A 20,176-nucleotide genomic window follows, 5' to 3' on the forward strand; every position below is an offset into this window, starting at 1 on the left:
TCATAATGGCTGACCTGGACTCAGTACTGCCATACTCTTCATCATTCTACCTCTCTTCTGTTCTATCAAAACTTAGCTGTGTTCTGCCATCTTTTCTGGTTGTTGCTAAGTGACTGATTAGCTAATCTGATAAATTAATTTCCCAAGATGGTATTGATAAATAAGATAAATAAGATGTTAAACTTTCTCAGGTAACATTTGTATTCCAATAGTGACCTTCTGAAAAAAAGAAAACCTTAAGTCAAGCATAGTGACACAAATGCCAGCAATAACGCACTCAGAATGTAACAGATGCTGAAAATTTGAAGAATTTTGGTTGCATAATACTAGTTAGTCAATATTTTAGTCCCTACTATGTGCTAGTTAGTCACTGTGCTAAGCATTAGTAGGGCAGAGCACAAAAAAAGTACCTGGATTTTTCCTCCCACACACACTGCACGCCCTCCCAGCTCCCTATGACTCAAAATGTTACACTATTTTTCTTAATATATTTTAAACCTGTATATTTGTGATAAACCTATTTATACATATCACTAGGGTACCTATTACTGTTTCAACCTCTCCTTGACAATGAATAGTTCTGGCTCTGCTTAGAGAGAACTGTCAGGCAGCAGGTCCTTAGATCAGTTGGTCAGATGATTCATGCAGACTGAAGCAGCGGCAGGAGAGAGAGAGAACCAGAATTTTTAAGTACTCTGAAAAGCTGCCACCTTATATGAGTTAGGAGTTGGAGGGCATTGTATACAACCAGCTTGCTGCCTTACTTTATTTTCACAGTTGAAATCCAGTATTTAGACAGGAAATAGGAGGTGTGACTCAAAATAATGGAGCTGACATGTATGTGATAAGCCTTTTTATCCATTGAATCAAAGGATAAAACATGTCATGATATTATTAGAATCATAAGATTTACAGCTAGAAGGTACTACTAGAAGGTACTGTGTTTTTATTTTCTTTTAAAAATGATGTGAATGTCTTTTGATTTTATATCAAATACCATACCCCCACTCTATATCCCTTTTCCGTATAATGAAGAAAAACAGTTAAAGAGAACTGACATATCTCTGACAGTACATGCAATAGTGTATTTTTACCTAGAGAAGGGAAGGGTGTTCGTTTTGCCTTCCCAATCTCCTTATTTTAAATTTGAGGAAAACTAAGCTCCTAAAAGGTTCATTGATTTGTAATCTAATCCAGTCCAGTAAGCATTTATGAGGTGTCTATCTGTACAGTTATTATGCTATGGACTAGAAGATAAATTTTTTTAAAGCTTTTTATTTTCAAAACATATGCATAGTTTTCAACATTCACGCTTGCAAAATCTTGTGTTCCAAATTTTTTCTCCCTCCCTTCCTCCCACTTCTTTCTCTAGATGGCAAGTAATCCAATATATGTTAAAGTGTAATTCTCCTATACATATTTCTGCAATTATCATTCTACATAAGAAAAATCAGCTCAAAAAGGGAAAAAATGAGAGTGAAAATAAAATGCAAGCAAACAACAAAAAAGTGAAAATGCTATGTTGTGTTCTACACTCGGTCCCTACAATTCTCTCTCAGGGTGCAGATGGCTCTCTTTATCTCAAGTCGATTGGAACTGATCTGAATCATCTTATTGTTAAAGAGAACCACATCCATTAGAATTGATCATCGTATAATCTTGCTATTGCAGTGTACAGTGATCTCCTAGTTCTCTCATTTCAGTCTGTATCAGTTCATGCAAATCTCTTCAGCCCTCTCTGAAATCATCCTGCTGAACATTTCTTATAGAACAATAATATTCCATAACATTCATATACCTTAACTTATTCAACCATTCCCCAATTAATGGGCATCCATTCAGTTTCTAGTTCCTTGCCATTATGAAAAGAGCTGCCACAAACATTTTTGCACTCATGGGTTCCTTTCCCTTCTTTAATATCTCTTTGGGATACAGACCCAGTAGAAACACTGCTAGATTAGAGATATGCAGAGTTTGATAACCCTTTGAGCATGGTTCCATATTGTTCCAAAGATCTTTGTCCATAGAGAGCTTACATTTGACTGAGGGGATACACAATACAAATAGAGAAAGCACATATATGATAGATAATTGAAGAAAGTGGGAGACAGTCCTTCTAACCAGGGGAATCAGGAAAGACTTTACTTAGAATAAACTGTCTGAGCCAAGCCTTGAAGTAAACCAGGGATTTTGAGGAAGAAATGAATTCCAGATAAGGGGAAAGGCATGAAAACTGATGGTCATCAGAATCTGAACCAGAATTTTCTTCAATATATTTTTATTTCATTACTTATTTCTCAATTACATGTAAAAATATTAACATTTATTTTTTAAAAATTTGAGTTCCAAAAAAGCAATTTAATATCTATTATGCATGTGAAATCATGCAAATATTTCCATTTTAACAATATTACAAAAGAAAACAGACAATAAGAGGAGAAAAATAAAGGAAGTTAAAAAGAAGTATGCTTCAGTCTGCATTCAGAATTCATCAGTTCTCTCCCTGGAAGTAAACAGAATTTTTCATTATGGATCATTGGGTCATTATCTTTTGTTCAGAGTAGCTATATCTTTCACAGTTGATCATCCTTAATATCGTTGTTACTGTGTACAATGTTCTTCTGCTTCTACTCACTTCAGTTTGCATGAGTTCATTTAAATCTAACCAGAATCTGACTTTTTTTACTTTAAATCCATTCTTTCAGGATAGATTAGCCCAGTGTTCTATTTCATGCACCTCTAGTATATGTTCCTTATTTAGATTATTTTCATTGTTTTATTTTTAGAGCTTAAGTGTTTTGACAAAGGCTACCTGTAGAGAAAAAAAATCCTCCGTCTGAAAATAGATTTAAAGACATTTTAAGAAAAACCACAAACCCACTATTAGTACTCACATATTTTCCATCTCCTCTTTGTGTATTTTGCACATATCTATTTATATAAAATTCATTTTGTCTTCCTCATTTGAATGTAAGGTTCTGTCAAAGAAAAAGGAAATACAAAAATGTAGCAGCTTTTTTTTTATGAAGATAAAGAATTAGAAAGTTGAGGGGGATGCCTATCCATTGGAGAATGGCAGGAACAAATTATGCAACATGAATGTGATGGAATACTAGTATTCTATAAGAAATGAGAAGGGGATAGTTTCAGAAAAATCTAGGAAGATATATATGAACTGATACAAAGTGAAGTGAGTACAACCAGGAGAACCATATACACATTAACAGCAATATTGTAAAGATAATTATCTGTGAAAACTCAGTAATTCTGGAAAATACAATATAATTCCAAAGGATTCATGATGTAAAATGCAATCTACTCCTAGACAGAGAACTGATGGTCTCAGAAGGTGAATTGAAACATATTTTCTCCTGTTCTTTATTTTCCTTCTCCCCTCTCCAAAACATGGCTAATGCTTAAATATGCTTTGCATGACTTCATATATATATATGAGGGATATCATATTTCATGTTTTGTTGTTGGTTGAAAGAGGGAAAAGAGGGAGTTAAGAGAGTGAGAGAATTTGGAATTGAAAATTGAAATTAAATTAAAATTTAATATGTAAGCTTCTTGAGGGCAGGGATTGATTTTGCTTTTCAGCATTCACTCTTGCAAAACCTTATGTTCCAAATTTTTCTCTCTCCCTTCCCAACTTCCATCTTCTCTGACAATTTTTCTAAACATATTTTCACATTTATCATTTTGTGCAAGAAAAATAAGATCAAAAAAGAAAAAAAGCCAAGCAATCAAACAACAATAAAAACAATGAAAATACTATGTTGTGATCCATATTCAGACTTCATAGTCTTCTCTCTGCATGATTATGGTTCTTTCCATTACAAGTCTATTGGAATTCCCTTGAGTCACTTCATTGCTGAAAAGATTTGCTTCCATCTTGTATCTGTAATACTTAGAACAGTGCTGGACACAGTAAACATTTAATAAATGATTGTTGATTGGCTGATTCATATTTTTTGCTGATGTTTAGGATTATCCATGGATGTGATTGAAACTGAAAAAAACAGCTAGTTCTGTTCATTCATTGTAAATTTGAAGACATAATTTCCTTGAGAAAATAGTACCATTTCTAGTGGTCATCAACACAGCCAGAAACGTAACAATCCAAATGCATACTTTGTGTCCATTTGATTAAATAAAGTAAAACAAAATAGGAATTTATTGAGTACTTATTTTCATAAACACTGTGAAAGTGCTAGGGCAACAGAAAAGAAATATTCAAGGGATTATGGATTTTTGAACCAGAAGAGAATTCAGGTCATTTTATTGAACCTTCCTTCCTTCCCCCTCCCTCTTCCCCCCCCCCCCCCCAACACAGATTTACTGATGAAGAAACTGAGTTTCAGAGTTGTTAAAGTACAAAAAGATTTCTCTACTTGGAAAAAATCTTACAATCCAATTAGCTAAGAATAACAAGAAACATTCTAATCCAATAAAGATTTATTAAGCATTTACTATGTAGACTGTAATAGGTGTTAGGAATCCAAAGATTATGAAAAATAGTACCTGCCTTCAGAGAACTTGAAAGGATCATAGATTTGAAGTTTGAAGGAACATCAGAGTTGATGTATTTGGTATAACCTTATTTTACAGATAAGAAAATCAACATCAAGGAAATTTGAGTTTAACAAAATAGTTTCCAACTCTCAAGAACCTAGAATCCAGTCAAATAGACAAAGTGATACATAGAATCTTAGAATCGATCAGTTAAAAAGCATTTGCTAAACACCAATAAGCATCAGATACTGTGCTAAGTACTAGAGATACAAAGAAAGGCAATAAATAGAACCTGCTCTAATGTCACCAAAAATTCTCCTTTTTTATTAAATTCCAGTGACTTGGCTATCCCCTCCAGGATCATATATAAAATCTTTAGTTTGATTTCCTTTTCAACTTGGCCCCTACCTAGTTTTCCAGTATTCTTAAATCTTACCTTTTTCTTTTTTTTTCTTTTTAAAACATATATATATAGATAATTTTCAAACATTCACTCTTTGCAAAGCCTTGTGTTCCCTTTTTTCCCCTCCCTTTCCTCCAACTTCTTCCCTAGATGGCAAGTAATCCCAAAATATGTTAAACATATGCAATTCTTCTATACATTTCCACAGTTATCATGCTGCATAAAAAAAATCAGATCAAAAAGGAAAAAATAAGAAAGAAAACAAAAAGCAAGCAAACAAAAGTAAAAATATTATGTTGTGATCCACACTCAATCCTCATAGTCCTGTCTCCACGTGCAGATGGCTCTCTCCATCACAAGACCATTGGAACTGGCCCCACTTGCAACTTTACCTTTTTTCTTTAGCACCACTCACATTATACTCTGAAATCATTTGACAATGGCCTCCTTGCTTTTCGGTCTACCATCTCTCAACTCAGTGCATTTTCACTGGCTCTCCCTTATAACAGGAATGCTCTCCTTCCTCATCTCCATCTAATGGTTTTCTTCAAATCCCTAATAAAATGCCATCTTTTGCAGGAAAACTTCTCTCAATCCTAGTACCTTCCCTCTGAGATGATCTCAAATTTTTATCCTGTTTATGTCTTTTTTGTACTGGTTTATATCTTTGTTTTATCTGTTTATATTTTGTCTTCTTTTCTTCCTCATTGAATATCATAAGAGCTTTTATCAAATACTTTGCTGAAATATGGTTAAATTTTATCTATGATATCCTACTAATGGAGGAGTCCATGTACCCTGTTAAAAAAGAAAATGAGTTCAACATGTTCTTTCAGAACACCTGTCTTTGAATGCTGGTCTTGTGTTATTTACCATCTATATAATCTTGGACACTCTATGGGCCTTAATTTTTAAAATGTGGGGATTAGGCTAGATGATATCCAAATTCCCTTTTCAGTTCTAGATCTTATGATCTATTTTCCTTCCTAATGTTTACAAATCATCATCTTAGTAGTACATGCTAGAATTTTGTAAAGAAATCAAGTCAAACTCACTGGCCTGTGGTATAGAGTATACTTTTTTTTTTTGAAAATTGATACATTTGTCTTTTTCCATTGATATGGTAGCTTTTCTCCATGATGTATACCAAAACCGTAACTAATAATGAGGAGACTGGGGATTGGAAATGTCTTCTTGTAGAAAGTGTAATTTGCTTGAAACTTGAAGGAAGCTAGGGAAGCCAGTGGAGAGGAGGAGGGAGAGAGGGTCATCCAGGGAAAATGCTGCCTCAATTATCTAATATTAGTTGATTTCAGAATCAGAGTTGGGAATGGGGAAGTATAATCACACTGTTTGACTCAGTTTCCCCATTTGTAAAATAAGCTTAAGTAGGAAATGGCAAACCACTCCAATATTTTTACCAAGAAAACGCAAATGTGATCATGAAATGTCAGAAATGACTGAAGTTTGTATTTTACCTCAGAGCCAAGAGAAAGTCATTAGAACTTCTTGAGAAGGGAAATGGTGTTGTCAGAAGTTTGTTTGAGTAATATTATTTTGGCAAGTGCATGGAGGAGTGATTGTAGAGCAAAGAGATGGGCAAAAGGGAGGCAAGTTAGAAGACCATGCAATAATCTGAGACAGAAGAGACAGGAATCTGAACCAGGGTGATGGCTGACTAAAAGGCAGAAAGAGACAGACCAAAAGATGTTTTAGAGGTACATCCAACAAAATTTAGCAGCCTGCTTGATATTCAGGTTTAGTAAAAGTGACAAGGATGACTTGGTGAGTTTAAGAATTGTGGTACTCAACAGAAATTGGAAATTTAAGAAGATGAAAGAATTTTTGGGAAAAGGTAATGAATATTATTTGAGATATGATGAGTTATTGCTGCCAGTTAGAGGTGTTGATGATTCAGAACTAGAAACCAGTCAAGAGAGTAGGGATGGATATATAGATAAATATAGATTGGAGAGACTTCTTCATAGAGATGATATTTGAGTGCATGGGAGTTGATGACATCACCAATACAAAGAGTGAAGAAAGAAAAATAAGTTCTAAGTAGAAAGAAAATCCTACAAAGCTATCTGTGCTGATGGATATGGGGAGGAGGAACAAGACAGGCAGGAGGAAAACTGGGAAAGAGGAGTGTCATAAAAATTCAGGAAGAAATATATAAGGTAATCAGTAATATCAAAATGCTTTGGAGGAATTAACCTTGGAGAGAAGAGTTTCAGTGAATTCTGAAGCAGGTTTGAAAGAGTTGAGAAAAAATATTAAAAAATGAAAGAAAATGAATATACATAGTTTGCTATGAAGGGACACAGAGAAAGCTTAAGTGGATGGTGGAATCAGTGAAGAATTTTAAGTGATGGAAAAGATCTGGGCATATTTGCTAGTAGAAGGGAAGCAATCATTAGATAAGGAAAGACTGAAAATTAGGGCAAAGAATAGGATGATTGAAGGGACAAATTCCCAGGAGTGAAGGAAAGAGACTGGATCAAAGTTAGCAATAGGAGAATTGACATTATCAAGGAGGATCAACTATTCCTCTGAGACTGGATCAAAGGAGGAGAGAGGATGATGTGAAAGTGATTTGAAGTCTAAAATTTGGGATATGTTTCTACCACTTTTCCCCCCTGCTGTTTTGTTTTCTCATTTGAGTATATCTTCTTGATAAACAACACTACACTCTTGGACCTTTTATCTATTTTGTTTCTTTTGAATAAGATACAAGCTTTCATCCTCATAGTCCAGATTTGTCACATCTGAACAGGTTTTAGCAATACCTGTCAGGTCAGATTTATTTCCTTGCAATAAGATCTTGAATTCACTTTTTATATAGTCCATACTTTGTAAATGTGTATAAACATCTGAGACTATAAGTATTCATTATGACTCTTCCTAGACAATGCCTTCAGTAATCAGGCCTCTTCAGGTTTGTCACACTCGTTATTGTCTTTAGTTACTGGATTGAGAGATATATGTTGGTCATTCTTTCTTTCACTTAAGCAGCAAGGTAGTATATTAGATGGAATAATGGACCCGTAGACAGAAAAACCTAAGTTCAAATATAGCCTCAGACCCTTACTAGCTGGGTGATCACTTAATCTCTGTTAGTGGCAGTTTCCTCTTCTGCAGAATGGGGTTAATAATAAAAAGATTTCCTTGAATTGTTATGCAGATAAAATGAGATAATATTTGTAAAGCATTTTGCAAACATTTAAGTTCTATATTAATGCTAGCCATTATTTTCAGCTTACGTCTGTTCAGATCCATAAGACTTCAGATTGATAAATCTTTTCTTCAAAAAAAGTAAAAATAAATTTTTTTTCTTTAAAAGCACATCATTTGTGGTCAAGATTCTGTCATTGCTTTATCTTAATCCTTGGTCCAGAAAGCCAAATCCTATTCCTAAAGGTCATTTTCTTGACCAAGCAAGCCAGTAATCTCCTACATTCACCTTCCCTTTCTAAAATTCCTCCCTTCAATTGTCAGCTGTGCCCCTTCTGGTGTGGATTCGTGTTAGTCATATTTGAGAAATCTCAGGAGACTCTTGGTCTGTCTGAATTGCCTCCTTTGGAAAGCTCATGTCAGTTAACTCAACCTTCCTCAGGACCCCTCATGTAACCCTAGGTAAGCAAGAGTTTTGAGAAGGGAAAGGGAACTCAAGATTATCAAATGTTTTAGAGGGGAACTACTTTTTGGTTTGGTAAGGTACAGTTGATATAATATAAAAATGTAATAATGGTAACAATTTTTCTTTTTCTCGTCTTTTTTTTTTTAAGGCCACAATGAATGTGGAAGGTGAAATTAGCCTCTTGGTTGGAGAAATGCAACGTCTGGGTACAAGAGGTAAAAAATTATATTTTTCTTATTATCCCTCACAGCAGGCTAGATCTCCAGTTGAGGAAAGGTCACTAGCAGGCATCTAAGAATTGAAGGAGATCAAGCTGGTGGTTTTATAGTCAGTTCATTCCTTCATCTTTTGTTTATTCCTCTGGATGCTCTCTGGAGGTTGTGTTATTGCTACGCCCTCTTTCTGATTTTGGTGGTCAAAAGATATTTCATCCCCTCAGAAGAGCAAGACCATGGATCCTTCCTCATCATAGCTTTTCTAAAAAAAAAGGAATTTGAGTCAGGCCCAAATCTTAGTCAGCTCTACTGTTTGAATTTCTTTACACAACTGAGCTGTTGTTTTACATATTCTAAGTGATGAGAGACCTAAATTGAAATTATACTAAATTGTCTTCATTTTCTCCAAATTCTTGAGTTTTACATAACTGCATATTCATGTACATGGAATCAAAATAAGCTATTTTCCCCTCATATTCTTGTGTGGTTTATTTTTTTTTTAAATCTGCATTTCCTCCAGCTACACACTCATCAGAAGATAATGACATGTAAAATTGGTAGCATTAGGACATTTTCTTTAGTGACAATGAAAGCTACCATTATATGTGAAAATTCAGGTATTCAGTTGGTTCAGATTAGCTATACAAGAAACTGGAAAGCATTTTGAAAATTTTCACTAAGAGTAATATAAATACTTAGCAACTGGGATAATGCTACCCAAAGGTTTTTTTTTTTTTTTTTAAATGAGACAAATCCACAAATAGCATAAATTAGCATCTTGGGAAAGTTGTTTTTTTGCTTTTGTAGCTTTATCTCTTCTTATTGCTATTTTCTTTGCTTAAGAATAAGAATCTTTTGAAATGCCAAAATGCTAAAACTTATCAGTAGTTAGGTTTTGCCAGTTTCGCCTCCACAATTTCTTATACCTATTCCCTTCTCTCTATTCATATAATCATTACCCTGGTCACATTAATCTATTACTCAGGCCCTTGTCACTTCTTACTTGAACCTTTGCCATAACCTCCAGGTTACATTCTTTCCTCTCTCCAATCAATATTCCACCCACCTGCCAAAATAATCTTTCTAAAGCATCTCTCCCTATGAAACTCCTGCTTAAGAAACTTGAGTGGCTTCCTAAAATAAAGTGCAAACTTTGTTTGGCATTTAAAGGCCTTTGCAATCTGGCTCCAGCTTATCTTCCCTGCTTATTGCATATTACTTTCCTTTGCACTCTGTATTCTAGTCATCCAGGCCTATGTGCTGTTCCCAAGAACTTGGCCCTCCATCTCCTGCCTCTATGTTTTGCCATAAATTGGCTTCCATGTTTGGATTGCAGTTCTTTCTTTTTTTCTGCCTCTTAGATTCCAAGCTTCTTTGAAGGCTCAGTTAATCTGCCATATCCTACTGAAAACCTTTCCTGATCCCCTTACTTGTCAATGCTCCTTCTGCTTCAAATTATCATGTGTATGTATATATATATACTTACATATTTTTATGTTATCACTCCCTCCACTGCCACACCTGCCCACCACCTATGAATGTAAACTATGTAGACTCCTTGAGTTCAAGAACTCTTTTTTGATTATCTTGGTGCCTTGCCTATATAAGGCATTTAAGCAAGTATTTATTAGAATAGATTGAAAGTGAATGTAATTAGTTTGGATCAGAAATTTATTGTCCCCTATTCTGTCTTCTCTGATCACTTTGTTCTTTGTTGATTTACCTGGCCTTAATTTACAGATCAACACTTCTCTCATCCTCATTGAGGTAACCCATTGAAAAAATAGACACTTTTTTGACTAGTTTGTAAAAGTGTGATCAACCAGGTGAAAATGATCTATTATTCAACAAATCAACAAGTAAACATCAACTACCTACAATGTGCTCAGAATTGTGCTAGGTGCTATACAGAATATGTTCATAGTTTAATTGGAAGAGTTAACAACATGAAATAATCCAGAGAAAAATTAAATGAGAAACTATGGGATTCTGAAAAGGGAGATTTTTCATGGAAACTAGAGAAGTCCGGGAAAGCTTTACGAAGCAGATGGGACTTCAGCTGGGTCTTGAATTATGGGTAAGATTTGGAGACAGGAAAGCCTGTTATGTGAGCAGAATAACATGAGTCAATATTTGAGAATGAATCAAGTATGGAGCAAAGACAAGGAGAGAGAGACAATTAAAATATAGAAAGAAGCTTTTTTTGTCCTTAAACTGTGTTTTATTGTAAAAAAAAAAAAATCAACCAACCAACCTATTTGGCATTTTACAGTGATATTTTCACTCTCTCATTTTTGACTCCCTCCTACATCGCCATTTTTCCCCCAGGTTCTGCTATAACACATACTTTCCCAGTAAAAAAGAACCAAGTATAACCTCTCTAAGTAGCACTATTTTCTGTTTGTTTATTGTTGTTGTTGTTATTTTTAACTCAAAGATTGGAGATATCTTGGTATAGAAGTGGAAAGAAGTCTGGAAATCTGGGTTTTAATCTTGCCTTTGGTGATAACTATTAGGGTGGTTTGGGCAATTTATACCTCAGATTTCTTAACTATAAAATAAGAGAGTTGGATCAGTGATTCTCAAACTTTTGTTTTCAGTATCTTTATCCTATTAAAAAAATTATTGATGATCTCTCCAAAGCGTTTTTATTTATCTGGATTATATTTATAGATATTTATCTTATTGGAAATAAAAACTATTTTTGAATTTGTAGACCCTCTAAAAGGGTTTCAGAGATCCCCAGGATTCTCTAGACCATCTTTTGAGAACCATTGGACTAGACTATCCCTAAACTTCCTTACACCTCTAAGTACTATGATTCATGATAGATATAATCCTTTCTCATTAGAAAGATCTGTAGGGACCCTTAGTAGTGTTTCTTGGCTACATTAAATTGTGTTGAAAATCTGACTTCTTTAATGCCTACATCATAGTATACTGCCTTTATACTGCATAGGAAAACTGAGCATGCACACATTTCTTTTTGCTATCACCTGGCCTAGTTGTAAGTATAGTTTAAAATAGCCATCAATATATTTGAAACATAAAATAAGATAGTGACCTGTTATTGGTTACTATTTAAGTTGGAGAATATTTTTTGAGGGCTATTTATCTTGAATCATAAAACTCAGCTACTTCTGTGTACATTTTGGTTTTCTTTTTAAAAATTAATTAATTTATTTTTAATGCACACTGCCTTATGAATCATGTTGAAAGTGAAAAATCAGAACAAAAGGGAAAAACTATGAGAGAGAAAAAAAAACCCAGAAAAAAGAAGTGAACATAGCTTGTGTTGATTTATATTCAATCTCCATAGATCTTTTTCTGGATGCAGATGGCATTTCCTGTCCAAAGACTATTGAATTTGCCTTGAAATGTTGGAGAATATTTAAAAATCCATGCTGTGATTTACAAAGCTAGGTCATTTGAAGATGATGATGGCAGGAGAACTGACAGTGCTGGAGACATTCTGGGGGTTGAGGAGAGGGAACAAACTTTTTTTTCCCTTTTTTAAAAATTAAAGCTTTTTTATTTTCAAAGCATATGCATAGATATTTTTTCAACATTGACTTTTACAAAACCTTTTGTTCCAAATTTTCCCCTTCTTCCCCCCACTTCCTATCCTAGATGGCAAATAATCCAATATGTGTTAAACATGTTAAAATACATGTTAAAGAAGGAACAAACTTAAGGCAAAAAACAACAGTCTTTCAGACCACTCATGGGTCAAATTTAACAGGATTGCCTATGCTAGCTAACGATGTAATTAGAATTTATGTAGTGCTCTATTATTTAGACAGTTCTATTGTTTATCTCATTGGATCCTCCCCTGTGAAGTAAGTGCTGTTATTCCTATTTTTCAGATGAAGAAACAGGCTTGAGAAGTCAAGTTAGTTGTCCAGAGTTACATAAATGGTTAGTGTCTAAAGCAGGATTTGAACTCAGCCCATCTAATCAAGCAAACCAACAAAGAATTGTAAGGAGCATTGCAGAAGAGAAGGCAGTAGTTCATAGGGATTAGAACACAGGATAATTTAAATAAATTAATGTTCCAATAAAGATAATATTTGAACTATGTTAAAGGATCTTAACTTAGATCTTGAAGATAAAAGTCCATTTTATTGGCAAAACTTTGCCTTAAGTATTTTTTTTTACTATGTACATCATCATTTCATAATTGACCTTACATTTTAAGAAAAGGAGATATATTTTCATGTGTGTCACTGGCATAATCAGCATCAGCTAAGCATTCAACAATATTTATCAAGTGTCTTTATCATAACTTCATCATTTTATACTAATACTTGTTAGATCATTGACATTTCTATTCCACATGGAAGAGTAATTGAAAAATGGCTTTAACTTTTGTTTTTTTGGATCTCTGAGTCCTGGTAGTCAGTCTTGGATTAATGAGACAGTCATCTGGTTGGCCTCCTTGCCTCAATCTCTCCCTACTTCAGTCCTTCTTTCACTTGGCTATCAAATTGTTTTCTTGCCTTATTAATAAACTCTGGGGGCTTCCCATTGATTGCAGAATAAAATATAAAATTATTTGATTTTTTTTAAAGCCCCTTTTCATAACCTGACCCTTTTCTCTCTTTCCAGTCTTCTTACACTTTACTTTGTTCCATATATTCTACGATCCAGTTATTTTGATCTCTTTGCTGTTTGTCATACAAGATATTCCCGTCTCCTCATTCTGAGTCTTTTCATGGGCTATCACTCATGTGCTGAATTTTCTCTTTCCTCACCTTTGTCTTCCCTCAAGTTTCAATTAAAATGACACCTTCTGTAAGAAACTTTTCCTAGATCATTTAAATATTAGTACTTTCCCACTGAGATTATCTCCAGTGTGTTTCCTCTATGCCTTGTTTATATAAATATATATATGTATAAAATTAATTTTTTTTTACATGTTGCCTTCCCCTTTACATTGTCTTCCTTTGGTAACCCTGGTACTTAGCATAGTGTCTGGCACATAGTAAGCACTTAATAAATACTTGTTAGCTTTGTAGGCTTGACTTTTTAATAATGTGTGAAATTATGTCTAAATGTTTTGTTCCGTTCTTGACTCAAGTGGCATGAAAACAAACGATGACAGATAATAACTTTTTACTTTCTTTAAGTGTGAGTGTTATTTCTGCCAAATTGAAACCCTCTCTGTTATTTTTGATTAATTTAATGAATTATTACGGCCAAAAAATAATCATCACCCTGTGGCCAGACTCTTTGGGCATATCAGTTACTCTGAGTTAATGAGGCTGATTCTTGGATGATAGAGTGGGCACTTGACTTCATGTCTTTCCAACTCAGGAGTACTTGTTGGTGCTTCATTGGTATAGACCTTGTCACAAAGTGGAGACTTCTTATGAAAGAATAATAAAAATAACACAGTAAACGTTTGTAAGTGCCTGCTATGTAGGAAGCATTATGTTTCTTAAATACCTCCTTGAAAATATTCTGTTGTAATGAGATGATTGAGGCCAGTTCCAGTGATCTTGTGATGAAGAGAGCCATCTACACCCAGAGAGAGAGGACTGAAAAGGGATCACAACATAGCATTTTCACTCTTTTTGTTGTTGTTTGCATTTTTCTTTCTCATTTTTTTCCTTTTTGATCTGATTTTTCTTGTGCAGCACAATAATTATATAAATATGCATACATATATTGGATTTAATATATTTTTTAAACATGTTTAATATATTTTGTATTACTTGCCATTTAAGGGAAGAGATGAGGGGAAAGGAGGGAGAAATTTGGAACACAAGGTTTTGATTGAATATTGAATAATATTGAAAAATATTGAAAAATTATCCATGCATATGTAATAAAATAATAAAATTCTTAAAAAAGAAAATATTCTGTTACAATTGTGCTGGTTGATATATGGCAAGTATACAGTTTATGCATGCTTTTTTGGGGGGGAATGAAGTGAGAGTATATATATTCATTCTTCTTGTATTTCATTTGAAAATTCATTAGATTTAGGAGATTGCATTAACTTTTATATTATAACATGGATTAATTTGTAATGCATATTAAAGAGTAAAGATTATATCATCCTATCATAGCTGAAGTCAAGAAACTCACTGCTCACTTTATATTATACTGACTAGATGCTGATGGAAGGCTAAGTGTGAAGTTTGGGGTGCTTTTCCAAGATGACAAGTGTGCTAACCTGTTTGAAGCCCTCATGGGGACCCTGAAGGCAGCCAAACGTCGGAAGATTGTAACTTATGAAGGAGAACTGCTCTTACAAGGTGTCCATGATGATGTTGACATTGTATTGCTTCAAAATTGATATAATTTGTGTATTTTGGGGGCATTGTTATTTTTGTTTTTGGTAAACTATGAATAAGATTCTTGATTGAAAGAAAAAAATCAAAGTGTTTACTGTATTTTTCTATTTTGTAATCAAAAGACTTGTATTTTGGAAGACAGTTCTTTTTGTACTCCTTAGAACATGTCAGTGTATTGCATTGCAGTATAAAAAATAACTATAGCTTTTCTCAGGAATACATTTTGAAAACATTGGAGATGAAATTTGTGCGTGTTTGTGTGTGGGTTTTTTTTTCTTTTTTTTTTTTTTGGTGGGAGGGGGTATTTTGTTTTAGAAATCCATTCTTAAAATGAATTTGATGTTATTGTCATCATGTGAAAACAACAAATAATGGTGATTTACCTAATTTGATGACAAATATCTACAATTAATATGTAATAAAGCCATTTACATCACTTTAGTGTTGCCTTCTTTATGTTTAAATGTATTTCTACATTTCATAAAATAATTCTATGAAAGTAAAGTCAAAGAAAATACTCTTAAACCATAGGCTTTTAATTTTTAATGGTTTAATGTCAGTTGGCCAGATAACATTTGGAATATTGTCTTCAGTTTTGGGTGCTAAATTTCTCAAAGAGAATAGAGAATATACAGAAGAGAACAGCCAGGAATGGTGAAAGACTATGGGGTCATGCCAAAAAAGAATAAATTGAAGGAGCTGAGAGTTCATTTTATGGACTTTTTTTGTTTTATTTTTTTGTGAGGTAGTTGGAGTTATGTGACTTGCCTAGGGTCACACACCTAATAAGTGCTAAGTATCTGAGGCCAGATTTGAAGACCAGTCTTCCTTACTCCAGGACCACTATACTATCTAGCTATCTTCTATCTAGAAGATGTCAGGGAAAGTTGATCAATATTTTAAAGTATTTAAATGATTGATTAAATAGAAGAAAGTTTAGATTTACTCTTCTTGGTCTTAAAAGTATTAGGTGGAAGATGGAAAGAGACAAATAGACTTGATATAAATTTTTTATTCTTACAGGTTGTTTTTGTTTTTGTTTTTGTTTTGAGGTGCCTGGTGGCACAATGGATAGAACATGGGAATTACAAGCAGAAAGATCAGAGTTCAAACTCTGTTTTAAACTCTTACTAGATATGTAATCCTGGAAAAATAATTTAGCCACTGACTCTGTTTCATCTGTAAAAATTGATATAATAATAGTATCTAAGTTATAGAATTATTGTGAGGCTAAAAAGAGATAATATTTGTAAAACACTTTGCAAACCTTAAATGTGTACTAGCTATTATTGTTATTGTTATTACAATTATTACCACAGCTATCACAAGAAATGGTTTGCCTTGGAAGAAAATTAGTTCTCCTTCACTTGAAACATTTTACTTGTCTAGTATAGATTGATCTTAATGATGAGTAAGGTTTCCTTACAACTGAGATTTCTATTGACCAGCTGATGATTCCATCAAGTATTTTTTGATTGACTATTTTTTTTAGTATTAGAATGCAAAAGTACAAAACAAGATCTTTATTTCTTATGGATCTTAGATTATAGCTAGAAAGAAAATAAAAACCAGACTATCAGAAAACAATACAAAATATTTTTATGGAGCATGTTGCAATGGAAACAGTATCAGAATGATTGAGAAAGCATCATGATATTAATCATCATGATACAGACTTATTTATACAAATTTTCAGTTCAATTACTCCTAGGTTCCAAGTCTTTTTGTGGCCCTCCTTCCTTCCTCTTTCCCACCACTTGTAACAGATATTCCCCTCTCCCCTCCTTTTTTTTTTTTTTTTTTTTTAATCTGCTATGGCCTGATACCATTTCATGGCAAAAAGCATGGGAAAGTATAGCTGCACAGTCTCAGCCCCAGGACCTATTCCTCTCATACTCCCACAAATTTAGGCTTAAGCTCCTTAAAAGCCCCAAACTACTGGCTTTCATACTGGATATACTCTGCCTTTACCCACAAATCTACTCTTCCTTGAATACAGTGATTACCCCGGTTTCTAATTATATCTATACATTTACATTAAGGAAAAAAATGAGCATTTATTACACATTTTATAAATATTTTTCCATTTAATCCTCACACCCCCAGCAAATAGGTGCTATTGTTTTTTTCCATTTTACAGTTGAGAGAGCTGAGGCAGACAGGTTAATTGTCTTGCCCAGGATTACACAGCTAGTAAATGTCTGAGATCAACTTTGATCTCTGGATTTCCTGACTCTAGACCCATCATTTTATCTAGCTCTCTCAACTCACTAGACATCACTTTTAATTAACCATTCTTTTTCCCTAACATCATCAGTCACTCAAAGCCCAACACTGGTATCAACAACTTTATCAGCACTGTTCTCTATTTCACATTTCACATTAATATCCAGTGACTAGTTTCCAACTACACATACCCATTTCCAGCATGAGGGTGGGATGGAGGGGATGGGAGTGGAGAATGGGAGAACACAATGGGCCCACGTGGGGTGATAATCCATAGCTACTAGAAGCTATAGAGAAGTCAGTCCTCTGTACCTCAACTTATAGCTACCAGGCCCAGCTAGGTGATGCAGTGTTGGACCTGGAGTCAGGAAGACTCATCTTTCTGAATTCAATTCTGCCTTCATATACTTAGTGTAACCTGGACAACTCACTTAACCTTGTTTATCTCAGTTTCCTCATCCATAAAATGAGCTGGAGAAGGAAGGGGCAAACCACTCAATACCTTTGTCAAGAAAATCTCAAATGAGGTCATGATGACCCTATTGGACATAACTGAAATGCCTGAACAGCAAATAATAACTGCCATCTCTTTAAAGTCAAGCCTACAAGCATGTATGGGAAATGCACAGTTTCTATCAGCCTTAGATTCCACAACTGTAAAATGAGAATAATAATACTTGCAACCTCACAGGAGTTGATTCCAAAAAAGTGATTAATAAAGTCATAAAGTACTATATACACATGAGTAATTATATTTCTTAAATGTCATCTTGAAAACATTATTGAATATTAGCACAATCACATAAACCTGTTTCATAATCATTTACAATAATAAAATAAAAATTATTTTCTTTTTTCCCTTGTCTGTTACTTCCCCTGCTTCTCCTTCCAGAACTGTTTCCTTATTATTTATATATATATACACATACATACATACATATGTACATATATGCATGTATATATCTATTTATGCAACATACATATAATGTCAAAACAAATCAGATTGGTCATATCTAATAATGCATATCTGTTTTTGTATTTCTAGTCCATCACCAATCTGCCCTGGAATGCATGTCATTTTTTATCCTCAGTTTTTTGAAGTTGTGATTCATTGTTGCTTTGGTCAATATTCTAAAGTCGAAGAAGTATTTTCTATGATATTGTTAAGATCATTGAGTAAATTTTCCTGGTTCTTGTGCAGCAGTTTAATATAAGCTTCTGAAATCTGTCAGATTCCTTTCCTCTTCCAATGGTGCAATAATATTTTATTATACTCATACATCATAGTTTGCTCATCTATTCCCCAAATGAGAAATACCTATTTTGTTTTTTTTGCTTTGACAAACAGTCCTGCTATAAAAATTATTATACAAAGTGGTCTTCTCCCTCTATCCTTGACCTACTTAGTGAATGTGCTTAATAAAAATATCTATGAATCAAAGGGTAAGTAGAGTTTAGTGACTTTTTTGGGTATAGTTCCAAATTGTTTTGAAGAGTAGTTGAACCAGTTCACTAGTGTATCTTTCCTTCTACATCTTCAACAATTGCTGTTTTCCTGATATTTTTGTCAATCCTTTGGATGTGAGGAAGAACCTGAGATAATTTTAACTTTTATTTGTTTTATCAATGACTTGAACATTTTTTTTTGGCTTATGGTTGTTAATATCATCCACTTCTTTGAGAACGACTATTCATAACTTTTGGCTCTTTATCTATTGTTATAGTTAACGAAATTGTGTGGTTTCATATTGTGAGCCAGTCAACAAGCATTTACCATGTCCCAGGCACTGTGCCAGGGTATATGAAGATATCTTGTTCATATATGATATGATAAATGAAAATATATCTATCCAAATATATCTGGATATATGAAGATATATATAGATACATGAAGAAAGACAAAAACAGCTCTGATTGTAAAGAAGTTCATGATCTAATAAAAGAAACAAACAAAAATAACTAGATATATGCAGAATAAGATAGAGTAGGTGGAAAATAATCTCATAGGGGAAGTCACTAGCAACTGCGGGGGATGGAGGAAGAGAACCAAGAAAGGTTTCCTTCAGAAGCGTGAACTGAAAGCTGAAGGATGCCAGTCCCAAAGTAAGAGGGAGAACATTCCAGGAATTGCATCTAGATAAGAGATGGAAGAGATGAGGCTGGGATAGAAATTAAAGAAGCAAGGATTGATTCATGAGGAAGTAAAATGAGAATTAAGCCCATAATAAGAATGACTTGCATATATAGTACTTTAAGGTTTGCAAAGTACTTTTACAAATATCTCATTTTATCCTCACAACAACTCTATGAATTAGCTAATATCCTCATTTTTCAAATAATGAATCTGAAGCAAATAAATCAAATTACTTGCCCAAGGTCAGACAGTAAGGTCTGAGATTGGATTTGAACTTAAGTCTTCTGTTCAAAGTCCAGCATTCTATCAGAAAGCATAGAGATGAGAGTCACAACATGAGTGGTGATTTAGGGGGAGAGTTGGTGACTATGCAATATTGTAAATATACTAGCATGTTTAGATAGCTCTAGATTAGGGAGGACTTTGAAAGTTAGTCATAAGAGTTTGGATTTACAGTAGGGAATAAGGCATCATTGTATATTCATAAACATGTAATAGGTGGACAATGACTTTAATACATAAAAACATTGCAAGTATTCACTTAGTGTTAGGCATAGCAAAAAGGCAGCTCCCTAGCCTCAATTTCCTTAATAGTATTTTTTTTCAATTAAATGTAAAGATAGTTTTCAAAATTCAATTTTTATAAGATTTTGAGTTCCAAATTTTTTCTTACTTCCTCCCCTCCCTAAGACAGCAGGGAGTTATACCATTGGGAGACTAGAGAATGAAGTGTTGAAGGAA

The 20,176-nt window shown here is 33.9% G+C and overlaps 1 protein-coding gene across 1 annotated transcript in view; it reads left to right on the top strand.

Moving 5' to 3' along the window:
* The window catches only part of ABRACL (ABRA C-terminal like), a 55,175-nt gene extending 39,664 nt beyond the window's left edge, over positions 1 to 15,511 (top strand). Inside the window, exons 2-3 of the mRNA XM_051997856.1 lie at positions 8,707 to 8,773; positions 14,893 to 15,511. Of these exons, the coding sequence (XP_051853816.1) occupies positions 8,713 to 8,773; positions 14,893 to 15,077 (246 nt within the window). The 5' untranslated portion in view covers positions 8,707 to 8,712 and the 3' untranslated portion in view covers positions 15,078 to 15,511. The remainder of the gene's footprint in view (positions 1 to 8,706; positions 8,774 to 14,892) is intronic.
* Positions 15,512 to 20,176: the final 4,665 nt, after the last annotated feature.

This window comes from Antechinus flavipes, chromosome 4, assembly GCF_016432865.1.
Source record: "Antechinus flavipes isolate AdamAnt ecotype Samford, QLD, Australia chromosome 4, AdamAnt_v2, whole genome shotgun sequence".
Lineage (NCBI taxonomy): Eukaryota > Metazoa > Chordata > Mammalia > Dasyuromorphia > Dasyuridae > Antechinus > Antechinus flavipes.